Raw genomic sequence first — 23336 nt, 5'->3', positions numbered from 1 at the left:
TAGGAACAAGTTGAATGTGTAAGCGACTCATGTGTTTAAAAGCCAAACTTTAAACCCCCTCCCCCCCCCCCTGTATTCTCTCAAATTCTCAGTCAATTAACAACATGGTTGTTCAAAACTAGGGGTTCTTGTCCTGGCTTTTTTTTTTTTTTTCCTTTTCTTTTTTCTGGCCGGTTTTGCTCAGTGGTTAGAGTGTCAGCCTGTGGCCAAAGGGTTTGCTTTCCGGTCAAGGGCATATACCTAGGTTGCGCCAGTAGGGGCGAGTGTGGGAGGCAACCAATGGATGTGTCTCCCCCCACCCCCCTCCTTCCCACTCTCTCTAGAAATCAATGGAAAAAATATCCTGGAGTTAGGATTAAAAAACAAAACAAAACAAAACAAAACAAAAAACCCCAGTAGGGGGTTCTTAAGCCTTTTTGGTATTCATGTATCCCTTTGGTAAACTAGTGAAGCTGGTGGACTTGTTCTCGATTAATGGTTTTAAATAAATAAAATACATAGGATTGCCCTGGCTGGGTGGCTCAGTTGATTGGAGCTTTGTCCTGTACACCAAAAGGTTGTGGGTTTGATTCCTGGTCAGGACACATACCTCGGTGTGTATAGGAGGCAACCAATCAATGTTTCTCTCTCACATCGATGTTTCTTTCTCTCTCCCTCACTCTTCCTCTCTATCTAAAAAATCAATAAAACATATCCTCGGGTGAGGATTAAAAAAAGAAAGAAAATTACACAGAATTAAAAAGGAAATCAATTATATATAGATCTGCATAATCTGTAATGTGATAGGAAAATATCTGTTCGGTGGTGACAGAGTTACTGCTGATGTTGCTGTGGTTTGTTGCCTACACTCTTATTGGAAGGAAAGCTTAAACTTCTATTTGAGGTTAGTGAAAGCAAATGTAAAAACTTTCATTCAAATCCACAGACCCCCGAGTTCTCTTCATGGACCCTAGGACTCCAGGTCGTGATCCTTGTAAACAGCAGGAATAAGAGAAACTGCTTAAAGTAGAAAGACATTTTGAGAAATTTATCTCATATAACACTGTTGCTGATTTTTAGTAAACAAGTTTAGGATAGAGTAGACAAGATCATTGTGAATTGCTGAGGATGCTGATGGACAAAGACTTAGTGGTTAAATGATTTGTTTTACACAGATAACATTTTGACAACTGTGTGAGTAACGGAATAATTTCTTGAGTGCATAGGGTACAGAAATACCTTTCAAACACGTGTGTTGTTTCTTTCTTATTCACGTTTGGAAATGACAGAGATAACATTGGAAAAATTTATGAATTTTAGAGTAAGAGAGACCTGAATTCTGAGTTTTTAAATCTTGCTTGAGCCTTGATTTCCTCCCCTATAAAATAATCATACTTGCTTCAGAGAAGATGAAATGGGAGCATGTCAGGTGCCTGGTGCTCCAGACCAATGCTGTGTCTCTGTGATGGGAGACGCTTCGCCTTGCCTTGCGTAAATCCAGGTCCCATTTCCTTATCTGTAAAGCAAGGGTGTCAGAGTAAAGGATCTTTAACATCCCTTAAACTTGAAGAGTGTTTCAGATTAGGAAGCCTACTTTGGAGGCTCACTAAGATGTAAACTTATTAAGTAGATGGAAGCAGTAAATAGATTGCTTGGAAATGGGAGATAACTAGTTTTGAGTGTTTATAATCTGATAGGCATTCTCAAACATGCCATCTTATTTCATCCTCAGAGCCACTCTATAAAAAAGGTGTTTTTTCCACTTTTATTTATAAAGATATCGAGACCCCTCAGAAGGGTGAAACATCTTCCACGGTCAGTAAACGTCCTCTGGAAACCAGAAGTGCCTATGTTACATCTCTCTCTATATTTTTGGTTAAATCTCTACACCTTTTAAACAACAACAAAACCCCAATGCCCCTCCTCTTTTTCCCTTAAAAACTATGTTTTTCTCCTACCATTAATTATTTAAGTAAACTTAAATATAACACTACAATGGTTGCCAGTTTTCTAAGATCATCAGTTACCAATCTGTTCCACTTTCTAGCATGTAATACAAAAGTATCTACATAATTTTCAATCCTTAATAATACTGACTATGCTACAATAATTTTCATGTTTTACTTAAAAAATCATCTTTACAAAATATAAAACTTTTCAGTCTTGGACAAAACTATCATTGAAACAGAGACAGGTGCCTGAAGTTATCAAAACAAGTGGAAAAGAATTCAAAGCCTTGTTATTTGCAGATGAACAAAAAGCAGCCTTAAGGCAAATAACTGGTTATTAATTTTTCTCGGAAAAATATCCAGCTTGTGTTCCAAAGGCTGGTTGTTTTTTAGGATGTGGCAAGGGTAGAGAAAACAAGATTATTTTAATTGTATTTAAGCTGTTCAGAAAGTAAATGAGCTAGTTGGTCAAAATACAGCCCCTCACTCAGGAAAAACCAAGCACACACTGCATCAACATGTTTTCCTCAGTATTTTCTCACAGGACCTGAGACTATAAATACAGTATTATTCCCTATTAAAGTATGAAAAAGAATTTGGTTCAGTTGTTTAAGTTTACACTAAATTCTTCCAAAATGGTAATTTGAAGATTATCACAAGCTTAGCCACATCAAGGTTGGAATTTCATGGCCTACAGTCAGTTGATAGGATACTCAGTCAATCCTCGCTGACTTGGAAACCAAAACCCAATGATTGAAGAGTCTTCCTGTCAAATCTAACTATGAAAAAGTCATAAGCTTACTTCAGATTCCTCTCAGAGCAACCTTTTAAGAAATAAAAAGATCAATAAGCCATTCAAACACTTGACTGAATCTTTAAGAAAATGTCAAACAAATTCAGATTGCCAGTTAGATTTCAAAGAGCCACCTTACTGAAAAAGTCTCGTCAAGAAGGAAGGGAAAGAGCTCAGCTGGTGTGGCTCAGTGGTTGAGCAACAACCTATGAACCAGTAAGTCAGTTCCGGTCAGTGCATGTGCCCAGGTTGCGGTCTCAATCCCCAATAGGGGGCGTGTAGGAGGCCGCTGATCAATGATTCTCTCTTATCATTGATGTTTCTACCTATCCCTCTATCCCTTCCTCTCTGAAATCAATAAAAAAATATTTTTTAAAAAAGAAAGAAAGAAGGGAAGGAAAGTGTTCCCAACTTCAGCAAATACGATGATGAGAACTTTTACACATTATGGAATTTTGGCCTTGGGAATTTTGACATTAGCACAATTTGTAAAACAAACAGATAAACATTACTACAGTAGGGTTTGCCTGGTCAACATTGCAATTTTGAAGAGATATTGACGGAGTGGGGTAAAGTATGAAGAGAATAAAATAATTTTTCCATTCATCAAATGATGAGTGATGAAGTTCAAAATATAAACATTTTTTTCCTTTTGCTCACTCCCCCGCTCAATACTTAAATACTTCATACTCAAATCACTGTCTTATTTTCAAACATTTGCTTAGTGCCTGGCTGCCCCCTAACTGACCCCCTGCCGGCCTGGCCACCCCCTAACTGCCCCCCTGACAGCCTGGCTGCCCCCTAACTGACCCCCTGCTGGCCTGGCCGCCCCCTAACTGCTCCCCTGCTGGCCTACCTGCTTGCCTGATCACCCCTAACTGCTTCTGCTTGCCGGCCTGGCTGCCCCCTAACTGCTCCTCTGCTGGCCTGGTCTTCCCCTAACTGGTTCCCTGCCAGCCTGGCCGCCCCCTAACTGCCCCCCTTTTGGCCTGGTCACCCCCTAACTGCTCCCCTTGCTGGCCTGATCGCCCCCTAACTGGTCCCCTGCTGGCCTGGTTGCCCCCTAACTGGTTCCCTGCCAGCCTGGTCTTCCCCTAACTGGTTCTCTGCTGGCCTGGTCATCCCCTAACTGCCCCCCTGCCTGCCTGGTCACCACTTAACTGCTCCCCTGCTGGCCTGGTCACCCCCTAACTGCCACCCTGCTGGCCTGGTCCCCCCCTAACTGCTCTACTGCTGGTCTGGTCGCCCCCTAACTGTCTGGAAGGAAGTCGGACGTCCTGAAGATGTTCGGTTGACCCGGTCTAATTAGAATATTACCCTTTTATTAGTATAGATATAGATGCTGTGTAGGTGCCTGCAGTGATTTTGAGGGTTAGTAAGCTATCCAAAGGTCGTTGGTATTCACAGCTGATAATCTGCTTATTTTAGGGCCTTAAATTCTTTATAAAATTCCAGTGAAAATTACACAGCACCTGTGATTATAGTCTAGGAGTCTTTAAAGTCTAACAAAGTTTTTAAAAATACCTGTGTGCTTAATATAACAAAACAAAATGGCAAAAACCCAAAGCATCCGGCCTTAAAATCACCCTTTGAAGGCTTTGAGGAGAAAGAGAGGGAGTTAAAATTTTGTGAATGATTGGACAAGAGGCAGCCTCCAGGGATCTGGGCGCGTGAGTCACTGCTTCCCTCTGCCCCTGGGGTGAGGCAGAAGCTTCCTGCTCCTTAGTGCAAAGGCTTTGCTTCTGTGCTTTCCTCCTGAGTCTACGAAAGGGTTGTACCATCTGTGCTCTTCACCTGGTAACGAGAGCATCTGTTTCTCCCTGTCTTCTCCCAAATTGGATGTTATTAATCTTTTGTTTTTGCCAGTCTGATTGAAAAATAACTCGTAGCTATTGATGTTGAACATATTATCATGTAATTATTGGTCAATTGCATTTCTTTTGTAAAATTTCTGTTCATACCTTTTTTTCCCTATTAGGTTGGGGGTTTTTTTCTTTATGGATTTATATGGGCTTTCTGCTGTGATTATGGCTATTAATCCTTTGTCTATTATAAATACTGGAAATATTTTCTTCTAGTCGGTAGCTTGGCTTTTAAAATTGTTTTTGCCAATCAGAAGTTTTAAATGTTTATGTGGTCAAATGTAATCTATTTTATGGCTTCCTTGCTTAAGAAGTATACCCCAAAGTTATGCTTACAACTACTATATTCTCTTACGTTTTCTTTTTAATTTGTTTGGAATCTTGTTTTTCATGTTTTGCTCTTTTAATTCACCTGGAATTTTTTAATGTGACAGCATGAAGTAAGGATCTAATTTTTTCCCCTCTCTGAATAGTTTGCCAATTCTTACACGCTGTTTGTTCACCCTTTCACAATTGATATGCAATTCCATTTGATCACAGACTATACTCTCATGTAAATAGATCTACTTCTCAACCTTATTCTACGTTATCCATGTACTTGGCTTTTCTTGTACTAATACTGCACTGTGTTCATATTTTAATTAATTTCAGAGAGCAAGAAAGAGGGAGAGAGATAGAAACATCAATGATGAGAGAGAATCATTGATCGGCTGCCTCCTGCACGTTCCCCACTGGGGATTGAGCCCGCAACCCGAGCTGAGCATGTGCCCCGACTGGGAATCGAACCTCGACCTCCTGATTCATAGGTTTTTGCTTAAACACTGAGCTACACTGGTGGGCTATCAGACTTATATTTTTATCTCCCTAGTTAGACATGTAGCAGTAGTTTAAGAACAACAGCAACAAACAACTAATGAAGCAATAGATCTCTACCCCTAATAGGTAAGTTATTTGGCATTTGACAGATGGAAGCACAATATTTAATTAAGATAATCTGTCAAATAGGACATGTACAAGATCAGGGAGTGATGATGGACTTGTAGAGAGTGAAAAGTCAACAAATCTATAGCTGTTAGGAAATAAAAAATACAGTGACTGTACCACTAGCTTCCTGTCAGGGTTAGGGTCAACTGCAGATCTGCCAAAAATAGAGCATCTGATTTGCTGAATGTTTGCACTTACCAAATTTAAGAGTGTATTTGAAATTATTATTGGATTTTCATCTGTTGAGTAGAGGGATAGGAGTGTAAATTCAAAGATTTCAATGGAAAATTTCCATCACTTTTTAATCTATCTACCTACCTACTTACCTACCTACCTTCCTACCTACCTACCTATCTATCTTAACTGCCAGGTAAATGTTTATTGAATTAAAGTATTTTGTTGCAACCACCATACATACTGGATACATATATCTTTAGAGCCACACTGACTTCCTGTCCTTCCTAAGTGCTTTAAAAGTTATTTGTTGGACATGTCAGATCATTTGGCTGAGGAATCATCCTACAGAAGTCTCTCTCGCATTATTGTAACTTTTCACATATTCTTACTCATTGTTTCATTTTAGCCTTGGAAACAAAGTTCATTAACACTAAGGTAGTATAGGCTTAGAGTGTGGATTGCATGTGTGGACTCGATTGTTGTTCAGATGGCTTTTAGATCTTTTAAAAAACCTGTTAAAAGGTTAATTATTCCATGGTAGTTTTGTTTGATGTATCACTAAAAATGAAATAGTGAACTCAGTTTGATTTTATTCTAACTGGGTTTTGTGTTCGTGTGTGTGTGTGTGTGTGTGTGTGTGTGTAATCAAAGCTTATTTTGTACACTTTACTTTTTACATTTTTATTTATATTTCTTAGAAGTGTTTCAGATTTTAGTATGGCTCATTCTGGCTTCAAGTCTTATTAGCATCCCCTATAAATGTATAGGCATCTATATATTCTAAATAAGAAATATTCTAAATAAGATGAGCAAGGTCCAGATCAGTTAGTTCATGAAAACTTATTTAAATAAATAACTTTTGATGTATTCTGGTCACCACAAAAAGAAGTATACTACTAAATTCAACAATAAAATAAAGAGCGTAAAACAATTTAACATGAATAGGAAATAGATGGAATAAAAGGAAAAAAATGAAAGGTGAATTAAATGTCCATATTCTAAGCTGGATGTTTTATGGCTTTTTTTCTCCATCACTTCATAAGAAGGTAGCAGACTAGCAATAAAGAGAGAGATCTAACAGATGTTCCACAGCAAAAGGCTTCATCAATTTATTTCTCATGATCCTATTAACACAATGAGCTGATTGATTGTTCTTTGGTTAAAATTAAGTAATGTAAGATTGAGCAAAAAAGAACAAAAAGGAACTAATGGACATGGACAACAGTGTGATGATTGTGGGAGGGAGGGGGGTTAGGGGAAGGTAGAAGAGGGTATGTGGGGATAAATGATGATGGAAAAGAATGAAATTAAAAACAGAATAAAGCTTCTTTGCTTAAAAAAAAAAAGAGAAAGGATATCACAGTGTTCGCTTTTCAGCTACATAGGACTTGCATTTCTCCCAACTCATGTCTTTTTGGCTTTGAAACTTAATTTGTTGTTGCTGCTATTATTTTGTACTGTGTGGTTCTCTGTACAAAATATGCTGGCATATTTCAAGAGTTTATGAATATAAGCAGTGGATGACATCTTCAAAGCGTAGTGAACCTACAGGTATTTACTTAGCACTAGCTTTGTTATATCAAACCATGATGAAGTGTTAAGACTGTATAAAACTTAAAAAAGAATAAATGGGTTCAGAGCTTATTTTGGAGGGGTTCTCTTTTATACATATAATTGTAAACTAATATAGTTGATACTTTTTGGTTCTGTATAATATTTTAGGTAAGTGGAATGGAAAACTGAATAAGGTAATATACTGTATCTTAAGTATCATTTGTTAGGTAAGACAGAACATTGAAAGGTAACCCTCCACCCCCATAAATTCATTAAGAGTTAGAGTTTTTATGGATAGGAATTATGGAGCTAAGCATTATAATCTAAGTTTAAAGGTTAGTGATTCAAATATATGTTAATCTCTTGTGATTTTTAGATATCAAGATCTTGATAGTATGCTCTCTTTCTACACACACACACACACACACACACAATCTTCAAAATTAGAAAAGGTATTGGTATTTTCTCTAATCTCATCTATTCTGCCACTGTGTTTTTGTTTTATCTGCCCTCTCAACCCACGGGAGTGCCATGTCTTATGAATGAGTAAACACACTTGGGCTTCAGGCTATTTATATGTTCTTTTTTTTTATTTTTAGCACTTTCATTTTATTTGGACCCTTGGATGCCCATTGACGGATGCTTGAGACCTGCAAGTAATCTTCAGATCATAGCAGAACTGTAAGGCCCTTTGTATGGGAAGGAGATAGTCCGTGTGCTGTGGAAATGAACGGGGAGCAGCAGCTTGATGCAGGTATTGGTTTTGGTGAGCAGAATTCCTTCTTCAGAGTGCAGAATCATACTACCTTCCTGTGTGACGTTGTCTGACTTACCTTCTGACACTAAAGAGAGAGCTGGTTGAGGATATGAGTTGTCTTTCTCTGTACCTGGCAGAGAGCCTGGCACTAGGGGATACTCACAATGTTTCCTGAAAAACTAAATAACTTTTATGAATAGACTTCTGTTTTGAAAAAACAACATTTTAATTTTGATGGTTATTTTTAAATTATTTTGAAATAATTATATATTCATAGGAAGTTGCAAAGATAATACTGACAGGTCCCCGGTATCCATAACCAGTTTCTACCATTAGTTACATCGCATATAAGTATAGTACAGTGTAAAAGCCAGGAAATTGACATATGTAAAAAGTGTATGTAGTTCTATGTCATTTTATCACATACTAGAGGCCCGGTGCATGAAATTCGTGCATTCGGGGGGGGGGGGGGTTTCCCTCAGCCCAACCTGCGCCCTCTCGCAGTCCAGGAGCCCTCATGGGACATCCAACTGACAACTTAGGCCCGCTCCCTGGGGAGCAGCAGTTGGACATCCTGAGCACTGCCACTGTGCTCGCCAGCCGTGAGCCCAGCTTCTGGCTGAGTGGCACTCCCCCTGTAGGAGTGCACTGACCACCAGGGGCAGCTCCTATGTTGAGCATCTGTCCCCTGGTGGTCAGTGCGTGTCATAGCGACCCATCATTCTGCCATTCGGTCGATTTGCATATTAGCCTTTTATTATATAGGATAGATTCCTGTAACCACCACCTCAGTCAAGATACAGAACTGCTCCATCACCACAAAGAGCTCCCTATTCTACCCCTTCACACTTACACCTACTTTCTTTCCCCCAGCCTTCCCTAAGTCAGGCAACCATTAATCTGTTCTCTATAATTTTGTCATTTCAGGAATATTACACATATAGAACCACATAGTATGTGACTTTTTGAGGTTGGCTTTCATTACCCAAAATAATGCCCTTGAGATCCATCCAAATTCTTGCATATATCAATAGTTTGTTTCCTTTTATTGCTGAGCAGTGTTCCATGGATATACTACAGTTTGGTTAACTATTCATCTACTGTTGTACATTTTGGTTGCTTTCAGTTTTGGGCTACTAAAAATAAAGCTGCTTGAACAATAGTATACATTAGGTTTCATTTTTCTGGGGTACATGTCTAGGAACACAATTGCTGGATCATACATTTAATAAAGAAACTGCCAAACTATTTTCCAGGATGATTATACTATTTTACATTCTCACCATCCATGTGTGAGAGAGGTAGTTTCTTCTCATTCTCACTATCATTTGCTATTGTCACTATTTTTTATTTAACTCTGATGGGCATCTAATAATGACAGCTTATCCTGATCTTAATTTGCATTTTCCTAATGGCTAGTGATGTTGAACATGTGCTGTATCCTCTTCAGCACAATGTTCATTTCTTTGGTTTGTTTATTGTTTGTCTGCCTTTTTTGTTTTGTTTTTTAAATATACTTTTATTTATTTCACAGAGTAAGGGAGAGGGAGAGAGAGATAGAAACATCAGTGATGAGACAGAATCATTGACTGGCTGTCTCCTGCACACCCCCAACTGGGGATCGAGCCTGCAACCTGGGCACGTGCCCTTGACTGGAATCGAACTGGAATCGAACCCGGGACCCTTCAGTCTGCAGTCGGATGCTCTATCCATTGAGCCAAACCAGCGAGGGCCTTTTGTTGTTTTTTTTCAATCCTCACCTGAGGATATTTTTCCATTGCTCTTTAGAAAGAGTAGAGGGGAGGGAGGGAAAGAGAGAGACATATCAATTGGTTGCCTCCCACACAAGCCCCTACTGACTGGGGCCGGGGATCAAACCCATAACCCAAGTACATGTCCTTGATCAGGAATTGAACCTGAGACCTTTGATGTGCGGGATGATGTTCTCACCAGCCAGGGCTGTATGTCTGCTTTTTAATTAATAATTACTTCTTTAAACATTGAGCTTTTAAAAAACCAGCTTTATTGAGGTGTTTTTCTTTTTTTGAGGTATAATTGTGCCCTTATAGAGTGTACAGTTCAGTGCCTTTCAGCATATTCACACAATTTGTGACCATCACTACTATTTCTAAAACATTTTCATCACCCCCTAAAGGAAACAGTTAGCAGTTGTTTCTTGCCCCACTCAGCCTCTGGCAACCACCATTCATCTACTTTCTGTCTGTATGGATTTACCTGTTTCTGCTTCCTTTTGATAAATGCTTATTTACATGGTATATCTTTTTCATTCTTATACCTTCAACCTGCCTATATGTCATTATATTTGAAGTAAGTTTCTTATAACAGCACATAATCTTTTTTAAATTTCAGTCTTATAATTATTGTGTATTTAGACCTTCTACATTTAATGTAATTATTGGTTAGGGCTCAAGTGTGCTATTTTTGTTCATTTGTTTTCTGGGATTATTTTTGTCTTCTACCCCCTGCCTTCCTATGGGTTACTTGACTATTTTTTTTAGAATTCCATTTACATTTGTCTATAGTGTTTTTTAGTGTATCTTTTTGTATAGCACTTTAGTGGTTGCTCTAGGCATTACATTTTATGTACATAACTTATCAGTGTGCTGGTATATCATCATTTTATTGGTTTGAGTCACATATAGAAACTTTACCTATTTTTATGTCTTTACCTTGTAATATAATTATCATAAATATTTCCTTTTCATATTTTGAGAACCATATCAGATATTAAAATTTTTGTTTCAACTTTCAAACATAATTTAGAAAACTCAAGGAGAAGGAAAAATATTTTTAAATATTTTTATTCTTTCCATTGTTCTTCTTATACTAACTAGTTTTATTTATTTCTACTGTTCATTCAAAAATATAAACAGCCATAGCTGGTTTGGTTCAGTGGATAGAGCGTCAGCCCACGGCCTGAAGGGTCCCAGGTTCTATCCCGGTCAAGGGCATGTACCTCAGCTGCAGGCTCAATCCCTGGCCCTGGTCTGGTTGAGGTGCATGCTGGAGGCAACCAGTCGATGTGTCTCTCTTACATCCGCTGTTTCTCTCTCTCTGTCTCTCTCCTTCCCTTCCACTCTCTAAAAATCAGTGGGAAAATATCCTCCAGTGTGAATTAACAAGAAAATTTTAAAAAATAAACAAATAGGTTTGAGTATGTACAGGTATATTTATTTCTATACCTCTCTCACCATACACAAAAGTAGAGATACAATAAAAACTGATTTGTAGTTTCCAGTTTCACTGAATATATACTGGAAAGTATTCCACAGCAATATGTAGGAATTGTTCTCATTCCTTTTTACAGTTGTATAGTGCTGGATGTATAAACCATAGATCGTTCAGCCAGTTCCTTATTGATGGACATTGGGTCTTTGCAGTCTTGTTATCACAAGTAGTGCTGCAGTGAATAGCTTGTACATATGTCTTTTTGTATTTTGCCAGCATATCTTTGGAATATATTCCTAGAAGTGGGATTGCTGGATCAAAAGGTAAATACATATATCATTTTGCTAGATATTGCCAAGTTTTCTTTCACTAGGGTTGTATCATTATGCTTTACCTGCTTAACTTTAGCCTCACCATAGAGTATGTTGTCAAAGTTTGGAATTTTTCCCAATGTGATATTTCAGTGTAGTTTTAATTTGCATTTCTCTTAAAAATGAGTAGATTTTCATATCTTTCCATATGTTCCAGGACCTTCGAATTCCTTTTTTATAAATTTTCTTTTCCTGTATTTTGCTCATTTTTCTATCCAGTCATTAACCTGTTTCTTCTCCGTTCTTTAATAGTTTTTAATGTATGAGAAACTTTAGTTCCTTAGCTCATTATTTTTATTGTTGTTGTTTATTTTTATTTTTAAATTGGCATGCTGTTTCAGGGACTAGGCTCCTCCTAAGGACCAGGAGTGTTCAGCCCTGCTATGTGTTAGTAATGGAAATTGACTTTCCACTGGCCCATACTTCTAGGATATTTCCAATGTAGTCTTTGTTGGCTTGTTATATTTCTAGTGAAAAATTTCAAATACATAAAAATGAGTGGGAAACAATGTAAGAACACCCACATAGCTACCCTGAAGAATTAGTAAATGTTAACATTGTCTTACATTTGTTTCCATTGTTTTATTGTGGTAAAATATCCATTGTACACAGTTTACCATTTTAACCATTTTTAAAAGAGTGTACTGTTCAGTGGCATTAAGTACATTCATATTGTTGTGCACTCATGACCACAGTCCATCCCTAGAACATTTTTCATTTTCTCAAACTGAAGCTCTATACTCGTTAAACACAAACTCCCCATTCTTGTTGCCCCACAGTTCTGGAAACTACCATGTATCTTTCTGCCTCTGTGAATTTGACTACTCTGGCTACCTCGTATAACTGGAATCATACAGTAGTTATCCTTTTGCAGGGGGCTTATTTCACTTAGCATAATGTCCTCTAGGTTCATCCATGTTGTATTATGTGTCAGAATTCCTTCTTTTTTTTTAAAGACTGAATAAAATACTCCATTGAATGGATGTATCATATTTTAATTTCTTCTTCTATCAATGGATACTTGGGTTGCTTCCACCTTTTGGGTATTGTGAATATTGCTGCTGTGAACATTTGTGTTCAGATGTCTGTTTGAGTCTGCTTTCACTTCTTTTGGATATATACCCAGAAGTAGAAATGGTGTGGATCCTATGGCAATTATATTTTTAATTTTTGAGAAACCACCATATAGTTTTCCACAGTGGCTATATCATTTTACATTCCAACACCAGCAGTGCACAAAGATTCTAATTTCTCACTTCCTTGCCAACATGTATTTTCTGCTTTTTTTTTGTTAATCCTCACCTGAGGATATTTTTTCCATTGCTTTTCAGAGAGAAGAGTGGAAAGGAGGGGCGGAGAGAGAGAGAGAGGAGGAGAGAGGGAGGGATTTTTTAAAAAATTTTTTTCATTTTTTAAATTAAGGTATTATATGTGTACATACCTTACCATAGCCCACCCCACCCCACTCCCATACATGCCCTCACCCCCCAGTGTTTTGCATCCATTGGTTATGCTTATATGCATGCATGCAAGTCCTTCGGTTGATCTCTTATCTCCCCCACCTGAGAGAGGGATATTGATGTGAGAGAGACACATTGATTGGTTTGCCTTCTGTATGCGCTGGAATCAGAGCAGGTAGCGAACCTGCAACCCTGTGTACATGCCCTTGACCGGAATCGAACCCGGGACTCTTGGTCTGCAGGCCACTGCTCTATCCACTGAGCTAAATCGGCTAGGGCTGTTTGCATTTTTTAAAATAAATAAGTACTAGATAGGCACAACCAAGTTTATGCCTCCGTAGTATTTTTCTTCTAATCATGTTTTCTCCTCTTCATCCCCAAAGGTAGCACTGTTTATTGCAAACTTACTAGTGCCGGGCATTGGTTTGGTCAGCGGGGATACAAAGTTTCTGTCTTCATAGAGCTTGTTTTCTAAAGGGGAAGATAAAAAGACATGGTGTCCTGTCCAATAGGAATGAATGCCTTGAAGACCAGAAGGCAGAGCCTGGGAGTTTTCTACTGTGGGCACTGCTTGGAAGGCCTTTTTGGAGACAATTGAGTAGAGGCTTGAATGCAATGAAGATGTGAATGACACTGGGAAATCAGTCTTGGAGCTGCGGAAATAGCAAATGCAGAGGCTTTGAGGAAAGAACATGATTAAATTAAAAGAAGAATAAATTCGGTGTCACTTGAGTGCAGTGAGCAAACAAGAGGCTGGTTGGGAATGAAGTGGCAGGGTAGGTAGCAAGAGGGTCAGATCATGTAGCGAATTTGCAATCTCAAAGATTTTAGATTTTTCATAAATGTGATTAAAAAGTGAGTGATGGCATGGTTAGGCCTTGGACGAGAGAGAACAATAGGAATGGTGAGATGTGATTAGATTTGGGATCTATTTTAAAGGTGCTACCTAGAGAATTTTCTGATAGTTTGGATATGGGATGTTGGATGTGAAGGAAAGGGAGGAAAGCAAGGATAATCTCACATTTTTTTTGGATTGAGCCAAAATACCGACGAGGATATGTTTTACTTAGTTGGAGAGAGAGCACTAAGGAAGAAATCAGATTAAAAATTCAAGTTTGAAATGCCTACCTATTACGTATCTCAAATACTTGGTGTTAGGTACTAAATACAATCCAAAATGGTGGTAGTAGTTACACTCTCACCAGCGTTATGTGATCCATTTGGGTGAATCCCAGATGGATCCCAACAGGAGGCCGCATGTCACACTTCTGTGCTGTTGAGGTTCATTGACGCTCAGTGCACCAAAGGGAACCTACCATAAAGCCAGTTAACTTGTGAAGTAAATTGTAAGTTAGGTTTATTACTAAATTTATGTTTTTGCACCTTGAGTTTTCTTGGGGTTCACCTGTTTTTTATTTCTTTTATTTTGTCTTTGATTCCAGATGCTGGGTCTGGTGTGGAAGAAGTGGAATTAAGCTGGGAAGATTATCTAGAAGAGACGGGGTCCACAGCAGTTCCCTATGGATCTTTTAAACATGTGAGCAGCAACGGCATTGCTTCACTGTTTACATCTGTTTCCTTTGACTGTGCCATCATTAGACAGTTTGGAGTTGTTTTAAGTTGGGGGGCTTGAATGCCTTTTCCTGTTTTCTCCCCCTTGACACCCTTATTAAGAAAACTTGATATACTCTTAAAATTATTTTTGGTTTTGTGTACTTTCTGCCACTTAATGCAGGAATTGTTTTTTTGACTGGTCATGAATATTCCTTTATTTTTGTCAAACAATCTTTTTATAAAGATAATGTTTTTTCTTGCACTTTACATTCTAACATTTTATGACTATTGGTTTGCTTATTGAAAGTAATTTCAATAACACTGTTGTTTTCTATTATGTTGAGCAGAATTGTAGTAATGTCATCCAGTGAGTCACATGAGTGGCCTGTGCAGCATAGTTTTATGCCCTAACAGCCCAATTTAATGCTCTATCCATGGATAACGTATTTGCCTATGAAATGCCTTTAGAGTGTAAGAAAATACTCCCAAATTTTATTAATAATTTATATTTAGACTGAGTTTTCTTTAATCTGTTCACCCTTCACTCCTTCTTAAAAGACACAAAATTATTGATTCTTAAACTAATTATTTCATGTTTGTCGTAGTCTCCTCAGGAGCCCATAACAAATAACACAGACTGGGTGGCTTAAACGACAGAAGTTTATTTTCTTACAGTTCTGGAGATTAGAAGTCTAAGATTAGGATACCAGCATGGTCATTTTCTAGTGAAGACTCTTCCTGGTTTGCAGACAGCCGCCTTCTTGCTGTGTCCTCACATGGTGGATGTGAGAGAGCAGGCTCTCTGGTGTCTCTTCTTATAAGGACACGAATCCTATTGGATCAGGGCTCCATCACTGGGGCCTCATTTCATCCTTCCTGTCTTCATAAAGGTTCTATCTTCAAATATAGGTGCATTGGGAGCTAGGATTTGAACATAGGAATTTGGGGGGAAGGCAATTCAGTCGATAGCACTATTCAACAGGACATAGTTCCTTTTGTTCTAGGATTTGCAAAGATACTCAGTATTGTCTATGATTTTGTGAAGTTGAACTGTATTTTTTAGGTGTCTTTATAACCAAACGAGTACTGCTGTTTGCAGTTTGTTCTCATGTAAAAACTCTGGCACAGTAATTTACATTAAAAAAAAAAAAAAAGAGAATTGTTTAATGATTTTTAGAGAGAGAGGAAGGGAGAGAGAGAAACATCGATGTGTGAGTGTAACATCAATTGGCTGCCTCCTGCACCCGTTCTACCAGGGATCAGGCCCACAACCCGGGCTTGTGTCCTGACTGGGAATCAAACTGGCAACCTTTGGTACACAGCAGGACACCCAGCCAACTGAGCCACACTGGCCGGAGCATGGTTGTCGTTTTTTAGTATGTCTTCGTTCATTTTGTCTCTCTTAAGTTGAAGTGAGAATTACATATTTTAGGTAAGGAATTTATTTTGTATTGCATTGGCAAATCTTTTATAGTAGTTTTCAATATTGTTTTAACATAGAAAATCTGTGAGTGAGATACCTTTGAATTTTTATTTTTAATGTTATTACGAATCTGATATGTATTTACACAAGCTTATTTATTTATACTAAAATGCAAATGATGGACAAATTCCCTGATCAAAATTCTTGTCTAAAAAAAATCACTTTAAAGAGACAGATTTTACCTTTTCTTCTTTGAATGACAAAGCAACAAAATGAAAAATAAATGCATGCATACTCTTTCACTGTCAAATGTAGGAAGTATTTATTAACCTGAATCAGTATGTGGTGAAGGGCTGCCAAATATGCTGAAAATCAAGCCTGGGTGTAGGAAGATGCTGAGAAGGGATGCTTTTGGCTAGCAGATCACAGACAAAGCTAACACAGCTCAAATCTTCAGAATAATGGAGATGGATGTGACAGCCACTGGCAAGAGTTTTGTAGGACCCGGTTGGGAATAAAGGCGGGAAGGAAGACAGGCTTACGAAGGAATTAGAGATAAACCACATGTACAAGGAGGACACATCTAAGATAGTGAAAAAGCCTTCCTCAAGGTACATGTCTGGTGGATAGAACAGCACTCACTATGGGGAAAGGCACTATGCTTTACCTGGGTCTTTAAAAATAAAAACTTGAGCTCCTAGTGGAAGGGATGCAAACCCTATTAACCCCAGGGTACAGGTGGAGATCTCTGGTAGCCTGGAGCTAGAACAGAAGGAATAAAAGCCCTCTGTCTCTGGGACAGGGGTAGAAATTCATGCTGGAGCATTAAAGATCCTCTATAGTTGGGAGAGGGGTAAGATATCTGAGAAGTTCTCACCCCCTAGACCCAGGAACACAAAACCTGACAGACTAAGGCTACATCTCAGAGAATGCTCCTTTCAGCCTGTCCCTAACCACCAGTAAGAAAATGTTGGATAACAGCAGTTTATTTGTGGGAGAGAGGCAAAAGAGTATGGAGAGAGATGGTCTGTGAGATGCAGACACAAAGACCCTAATCTGAGGATGGAGCAGCAAACATTGAGGGGAATAAAATCCTCTAGCAAATGAGCTTACACCCTAAACACCAGAAAATGCCAATGGACTAAAAAGCCTGTGGTGCCCTGTGAATAATCATAGCAACAACAAAACCCAAACCCAGCTCCACTCCTTAGTAGATTGACTTAACATTCTCCCTCAGACTGATGGTATAAGAAAGAACATGCCCATTCCCAGGCATAAGTACTATTTACCTTCACCTTGACTGTTTTACACAGGATGTCTGGCTTTCAACCAAAAATTATGGGACACATAAAGAAGCAAGAGGAAAACAGCAGACTGTCAAGAGACAAAGCAGTCAACAGAACCAGGCTTACATGATTCAGATGTTGGAACTATCTGAAAATTTTAAATAACTGTGATCAGTATGTTAAAGGCTCTAGCATAATAGGTGGACAACATATGTGAATAGTAAAGGAGCATCACAGAGATGGAAACTATTAGAAAGAATCAAATGGGAATCATAGAAATGAGAAACCAGGTAAAGGAAATGGTGACTGCCTTTGATACAGGCTTATCAGTAGGTTGACACAGATGAGGAAATAATCAGTATACCTGAAGATAAGTCAATAGAAATGAAACACAAAGAGAAAAAAGAGTGAGAAATAAACAGATTCTAATACCAAACAGCTGTGGACAATATAAAAAAGTCTAATGCATGTGTAATTGGAATCTCAGAAGAAGAAAGTGAGGAAGAGATATTGGAAGAGATAATGGCAAACAATTTTCCAGTGAATGAAAGATTTCACATCACAGGTTGAAGAAGCTCAGGGAATGCAAAACAGAATAAATAATAAACAACAAACAAAACCCATCCTGGCACATTATATTCAAACTACTGAAAACCAAATATAAAAAACCTTGAAGGCAGACAGAGAAAATAGCCTATATAATAAAAGGCTAATATGCAAATTGACCGAACGGCGGAACCACTGGTCACTATGACATGCATTGACCACCAGGGGGCTGACGCTCAACGCAGGAGCTGCCCCCTGGTGGTCATTGTGCTCCCGCAGGGGGTGCGCTGCTCAGCCAGAAGCCGGGCTCATGGCTGGCAGGCGCAGCGTCGGTGGCAGGAGCCTCTCCCGCCACCGTGGCAATGCTAAGGATGTCTGACTGATGGCCATCACACAAAGGCTCCCAGACTGCGAGAGGGCACAGGCCAGGCTGAGGGACCCCCCTGAGTGCATGAATTTCCTGCACCGGGCCTCTAGTACATTACATAAAGAGGAATAAACGGGAAGATGATAGTAACATTTTTTGCAGAAACTATCCAAACCAGAAGACAATAGAGGAAGAAGATATTGTAAAAAAAAATAAACCTGTCAATCCATAATTCTATACCCAGCAGAAACTTATTCTAAAAGTAAAGAAGAAATAACGACTTTTTCAGGAAAACAAACATTGAGAGAATTCATTATTTGGAAAAAGATACTAAAGGAAGTTGTTAAGGTAGAAGGAGTTTGATTGATATAAGACAGAAATTTAGATCTATACAAAGAAATAAAGAACAATAGAAATGACATAAATGTAAGTGGATATAAATTTCATTTCTTTTATTATGTCTAAATAACTGTTTGAAACAAAAATGGTAGCAATATAATGTGTGTTTATAGCATATATAAAACTACACTAGCACAAAGGATGAGAGGGAGGATTTGTGAGTATATGGTTGTAAGATCTTTATGCATCACATGAAGTAGTGTATTATTATTTGTAAGTAGACCTCAATTGAAGATGCATATTGAAAACAATTCAGCAACCACTGAATTAAAAATATAATTATTATATTGAAATATACATAAAACTTACCATTTAACAATTCAGTGGCATTAAGTACTTCCTCAGTGTTGTACAGCCACTATCACTATCCATTTCCAGAGCTTTTCATAATCTCAAACAGAAACCCTATATCCATTAAACAAGAACTCCCCTTTTCCTTCTCTCCCTAGCCCCCAGTAACCTCTATTATACTTTCTGTCTTAATGTATTAACCTATGTAACCTAAGTGGAATTATACAGTATTTGTCCCTTTTATATCTGGCATATATCTGAACAATGCAGGGGTTAGAGGCACTAACCCCCCCCCCCCCCCCCACACACACACACCCCGGGCACTTGAAAATCCACATACAACTTTTGGCTCCCTAAAAACTTAACTAGTAACAGCCTACTGTTGACCTTACAGATAACATATAGTTGATTAACATATTTTGTATCGAATGTAGTCTTACAATAAAGTAAGCTAGAGAAAAGAAAATCATAAGGAAGATAAAATACACTTACAGTATTTATTGAAAAAATCTGCCTATAAGTGGATCCATGCAGTTCAAACCTGTATTGTTCAAGTGTCAATTGAAATTCTTTTTAAGACTTTTTTAGTGGTTGCCCTTGAGTTTGCAACATATACTTACAATTAATCCAAGTCCTCTTTCAAGTAACACTATACCACTTCATGGGTTGTGTTAGTATCTTAGAATATTCCCAGTTACTCTCTCCTGTCCCTTATAACATTGCTGTAATTTATTTCTCTCGTGCATAAGCTATATAATCACCAAATACTTTACTGCTATTATTGTTTTGAACAAACTTATCTATTAGATGAATTAAGAATAAGAAAAATTAGATTTTATTTTATCTTTATTCCTTTTGTAACACCCTTTCTTTATTACATCTGAGTTTCTGACCTATATCATTTTCCTTATTTCGGAAGAATTTATTTTAGAATTTCTTGTGAGACAGCTCTACTGGCAACAAAATCCCTCAATCTTTATTTGTCTGAGAAAGTCTTTATTTACCTGGATGTAGAATTTTAGGTTGGTAGCTTTTCTTTCAGTAATTTAAATACTTTACTCCACTCTCACCTTGCTTCCATGGTTTCTGAAGAGAAGTCTGATGTAATTTTTATCCTTGCTTCTCTATAGGTAGAGTAGTTTTTTCTCTTTCTTCTTTCAATTATTTCTTTTGTCTTTGTCTGCAGTTTGAATATGATATGTCTAGGTTTAAGTATTTTTTGGTTTTTATTCTGCTTGGTCTCTGGGATTCTTGGATCTGTGGTTCGGTATCTCATTGATTTTGGGACATCTCAGTGACTATTGCTTCAAATATTTCTTCTGTTCCTTTCTCTCTTCTACTTCTAGTATTCCCATTACACATATGTTACATTTGTAATTATCCCACCATTCTTTGATATTGTTTTATATTTTTCATTCCTTTTTCAGTTTTGTAAGTTTCTGTTGACATTTTTTTCTCTAGCTCACTGATTCTTTCCTTGGCTGAGCCCAGTCTCTTGGTGAATCCAGCAAGGCAGTCTTAATTTCTGTTACAGTGTTTCTGGTTTCTAACATTTCCTTTTAATTTGTTTCTTAAGATTTCTACCTCTCTCTTTACATTATCCACCTGTTCTTGCATGTTGTCCTCTTTTTCTATTAGAGGTTTGCTTTTTTAATGTAGTCATTTAGCTGTACATTTCCCTCTTAGCACTGCTTTTACTGCCACTCATCAGTTTTGATATGTTGTATTTTTGTTATGTCTCAAGGTATTTTCTAATCTCCCTTGTGATTTTTTCTTGAACCAACAGTAGTTCTCTCTTATCTACAGTTTCACTTTCCACAATTTTAGTTTAGTCAACTGTGACCCAAAAACATGAAATTGAAATTTCCAGAAACAAACAATAAGTTTTATTTATGCTTATTTTACTATATTTTTTTCATAAGTTTTAACTTGCATGCTGTTCTGAGTAGCATGATGAAATTTTGTGCTGTCCCACACCATTGCATCCATCCCACCCTGGACATGCGTCATCCCTTTGTCCAGCTGTACATGCTACCTGCTTTTTAGTCACTTAATAGCTGTCTTGGTTATCAGATCCACTGTCAGGGTATTGCAGTGCTTGTGTTCAAGTACTTATTTTACTTAATAATGCTACATTCATGTAACTTATTACAGTATATTGTTATAATTGTTCTATTTTAGTATTGTTGTTAATCTCTTACTGTGCCTAGTTTATAAATTAAACTTGATTATAGACTAGAGGCCCGGTGCACGAAATTTGTGCACGGGAGGGTGTTTGTCCCTCAGCCCAGCCTGCACCCTCTCCAATCTGGGACCCCTTGAGGGATGTCCGACTGCATGTTTAGGCCCGAGCCCGGTAGGATCGGGCCTAAACGGGCAATCGGACATCCCTCTCACAATCCAGGACTGCTGGCTCCCAACTGCTCGCCTGCCTGCCTTCCTTTTTGCCCCTTACTGCTTCTGTCTGCCAGCCTGATCATGCCTAACCACTCCCCTGCCAGCCTGATTGATGCCTAACTGTTCCCCTGCCAGCCTGATTGCCCCTAACTGCCCTCCCCTGCAGGCCTGGTCACCCCTAACTGCCCTACCCTGCAGGCCTGGGTTCCCCCCAGCTGCCCTCCCTTGCAGGCCTGGTCCCTCCCAACAGCCCTCTCCTGCTGGCCATCTTGTGGTGGCCATCTTGTGTCCACATGGGGGCAGCCATCTTGTGTGTTGGAGTGACAGTCAATTTGCATATTACTCTTTCATTAGATAGCATAGAGGCCTGGTGCACGGGTAGAGGCCGGCTGGTTTGCCCTGAAGGGTGTCCCGGATCAGGGTGGGGGTTCCCTTGGGGCATGGGGCGGCCTGGGCGAGAGGCCTGTGGTGGTTTGCAGGCCGGCCACGCCCCCCGGTGACCCAAGCGCAGGCCCTGGTATCTGGGTTTTATTTATCTCCTATAATTGAAACTTTGTAGCCTTGAGCGGAGGCCAGGGCCGGCCAGGAAGCTTGGCTTCCTCCATCGCCGGGGGCAACCCAAGCCTCCTGCTCTCTCCAGCTCCATGGCTGCTGCCATTTTTGTTGGGATTTATTTATCTTCTATAATTGAAACTTTGTAGCCTTGAGCGGAGGCCAGGGCCGGCCAGAGCAGGCGGTAAGCTTGGTTTCCTCCATTGCTGGGGAAACCCAAGCCTCTTGCTTGATCCGTGGCCACAGCCATCTTGGTTGGGTTAATTTGCATACTCGCTCCTGATTGGCTGGTGGGTGTGGCCTGTGGATGTAGCGGAGGTACGGTCAATTTGCATGTTTCTCTTTTATTAGTGTAGATATGTATGTATAGGAAAAAAACATATAGGTATATAGGGTTTGGTACTATCTGGGAATTCAGGCATCCACTGGGGGTCTTGGAAAATACCCTTTGTGGTTAAGGGAGATGGCCCCCATATTAGTTGTTTAAGAGTATTTAATCTTCAAATATTTGTGAATTTCCTAGTTTTCCTTCTGTTACTACATACCAGTTTTATTCCATTTTGATCAGAAAAGATACTTTGAATGATTTCAGTCTTTTTAAATTTGAGACTTGTTTTGTGGCCTAACATTATGGTGTGTCCTAGAAAACATGAGAAGAATGTATATTTTGCTGTTGCTGAGTGGGGTGTTCTGTTAATGTCTGTTAGTTTGCATTGGTTTATAGTCTTGTTCAAGTCCTCTGTTTCCTTTCTGGCTAGTGTTCTATCTATTATTGATTGTAGGGTACCAGTTTGTTTAGAGATTGTATAACCTTGATATCAAACCTAACATGAGTATTTTAGGAAAGGAAAATTACAGAGCAGTGTCACTCATGAAGATTGATGCATAAATATCTTCATACAAAATAATAGCAAGCTGAATGTAGCTGTATTTAGAAAGGATAATACATTAATAACAAGTTGATTTTTCCAGGAATGCAAGGTGGTTTGACACTTAAAAATCAACCAGCATAATAATGGTAGCAGAATAAAGGAGAAAAATCACATTATCATGTTACTATATAAAGAAAATTATTAATAAAATTTCATACCCACCATGATAAAACTTTTAGCAAACTGTAGATAGTAATTTTTTTTAACCTAATAAAGGATATCTACCCCCAAAAAAGCTACAGGAAATTTTATTAATGGTAATATAATACATGCTTTCTTTTTAATATGGAGCAAGACAAAGATACTGGTTAGCATGATTTTTGTTTGATACTGTTATAGAGGTTCTAGCCAGTACAGTTAGGTTAAAAAAACACAGTAAAATGTATAAGGATTAGAAAGGAAGGGAAAAAAATGTTATTTTTGCAGATAAATAAAATAATTTTAAGATAATTAATGAGTAATTTCAGCAGATTATTTGATACAGGATAGCATAAAAAATCTATTATATTCCTAC

General features: G+C 38.5%; 1 protein-coding gene across 3 annotated transcripts in view; it reads left to right on the top strand.

The window, feature by feature from the left end:
- Positions 1–23336, top strand: part of SFMBT1 (Scm like with four mbt domains 1) — a 106413-nt gene that overhangs the window by 36388 nt on the left and 46689 nt on the right. For 2 of the 3 annotated variants that reach the window (XM_079794714.1, XM_079794713.1), the window contains exons 2-3: positions 7898–8064; positions 14518–14612. In XM_079794714.1, the coding sequence (XP_079650840.1) occupies positions 8025–8064; positions 14518–14612 (135 nt within the window). In that variant the 5' untranslated portion in view covers positions 7898–8024. The remainder of the gene's footprint in view (positions 1–7897; positions 8065–14517; positions 14613–23336) is intronic. The other variant, XM_079794715.1, reaches the window with a different exon arrangement.

This window comes from Cnephaeus nilssonii (genome assembly GCF_951640355.1).
Source record: "Cnephaeus nilssonii genome assembly, chromosome: 17".
Classification (NCBI taxonomy): Eukaryota; Metazoa; Chordata; class Mammalia; order Chiroptera; family Vespertilionidae; genus Cnephaeus; species Cnephaeus nilssonii.
This window is presented reverse-complemented; position numbering and strand designations above follow the sequence as displayed.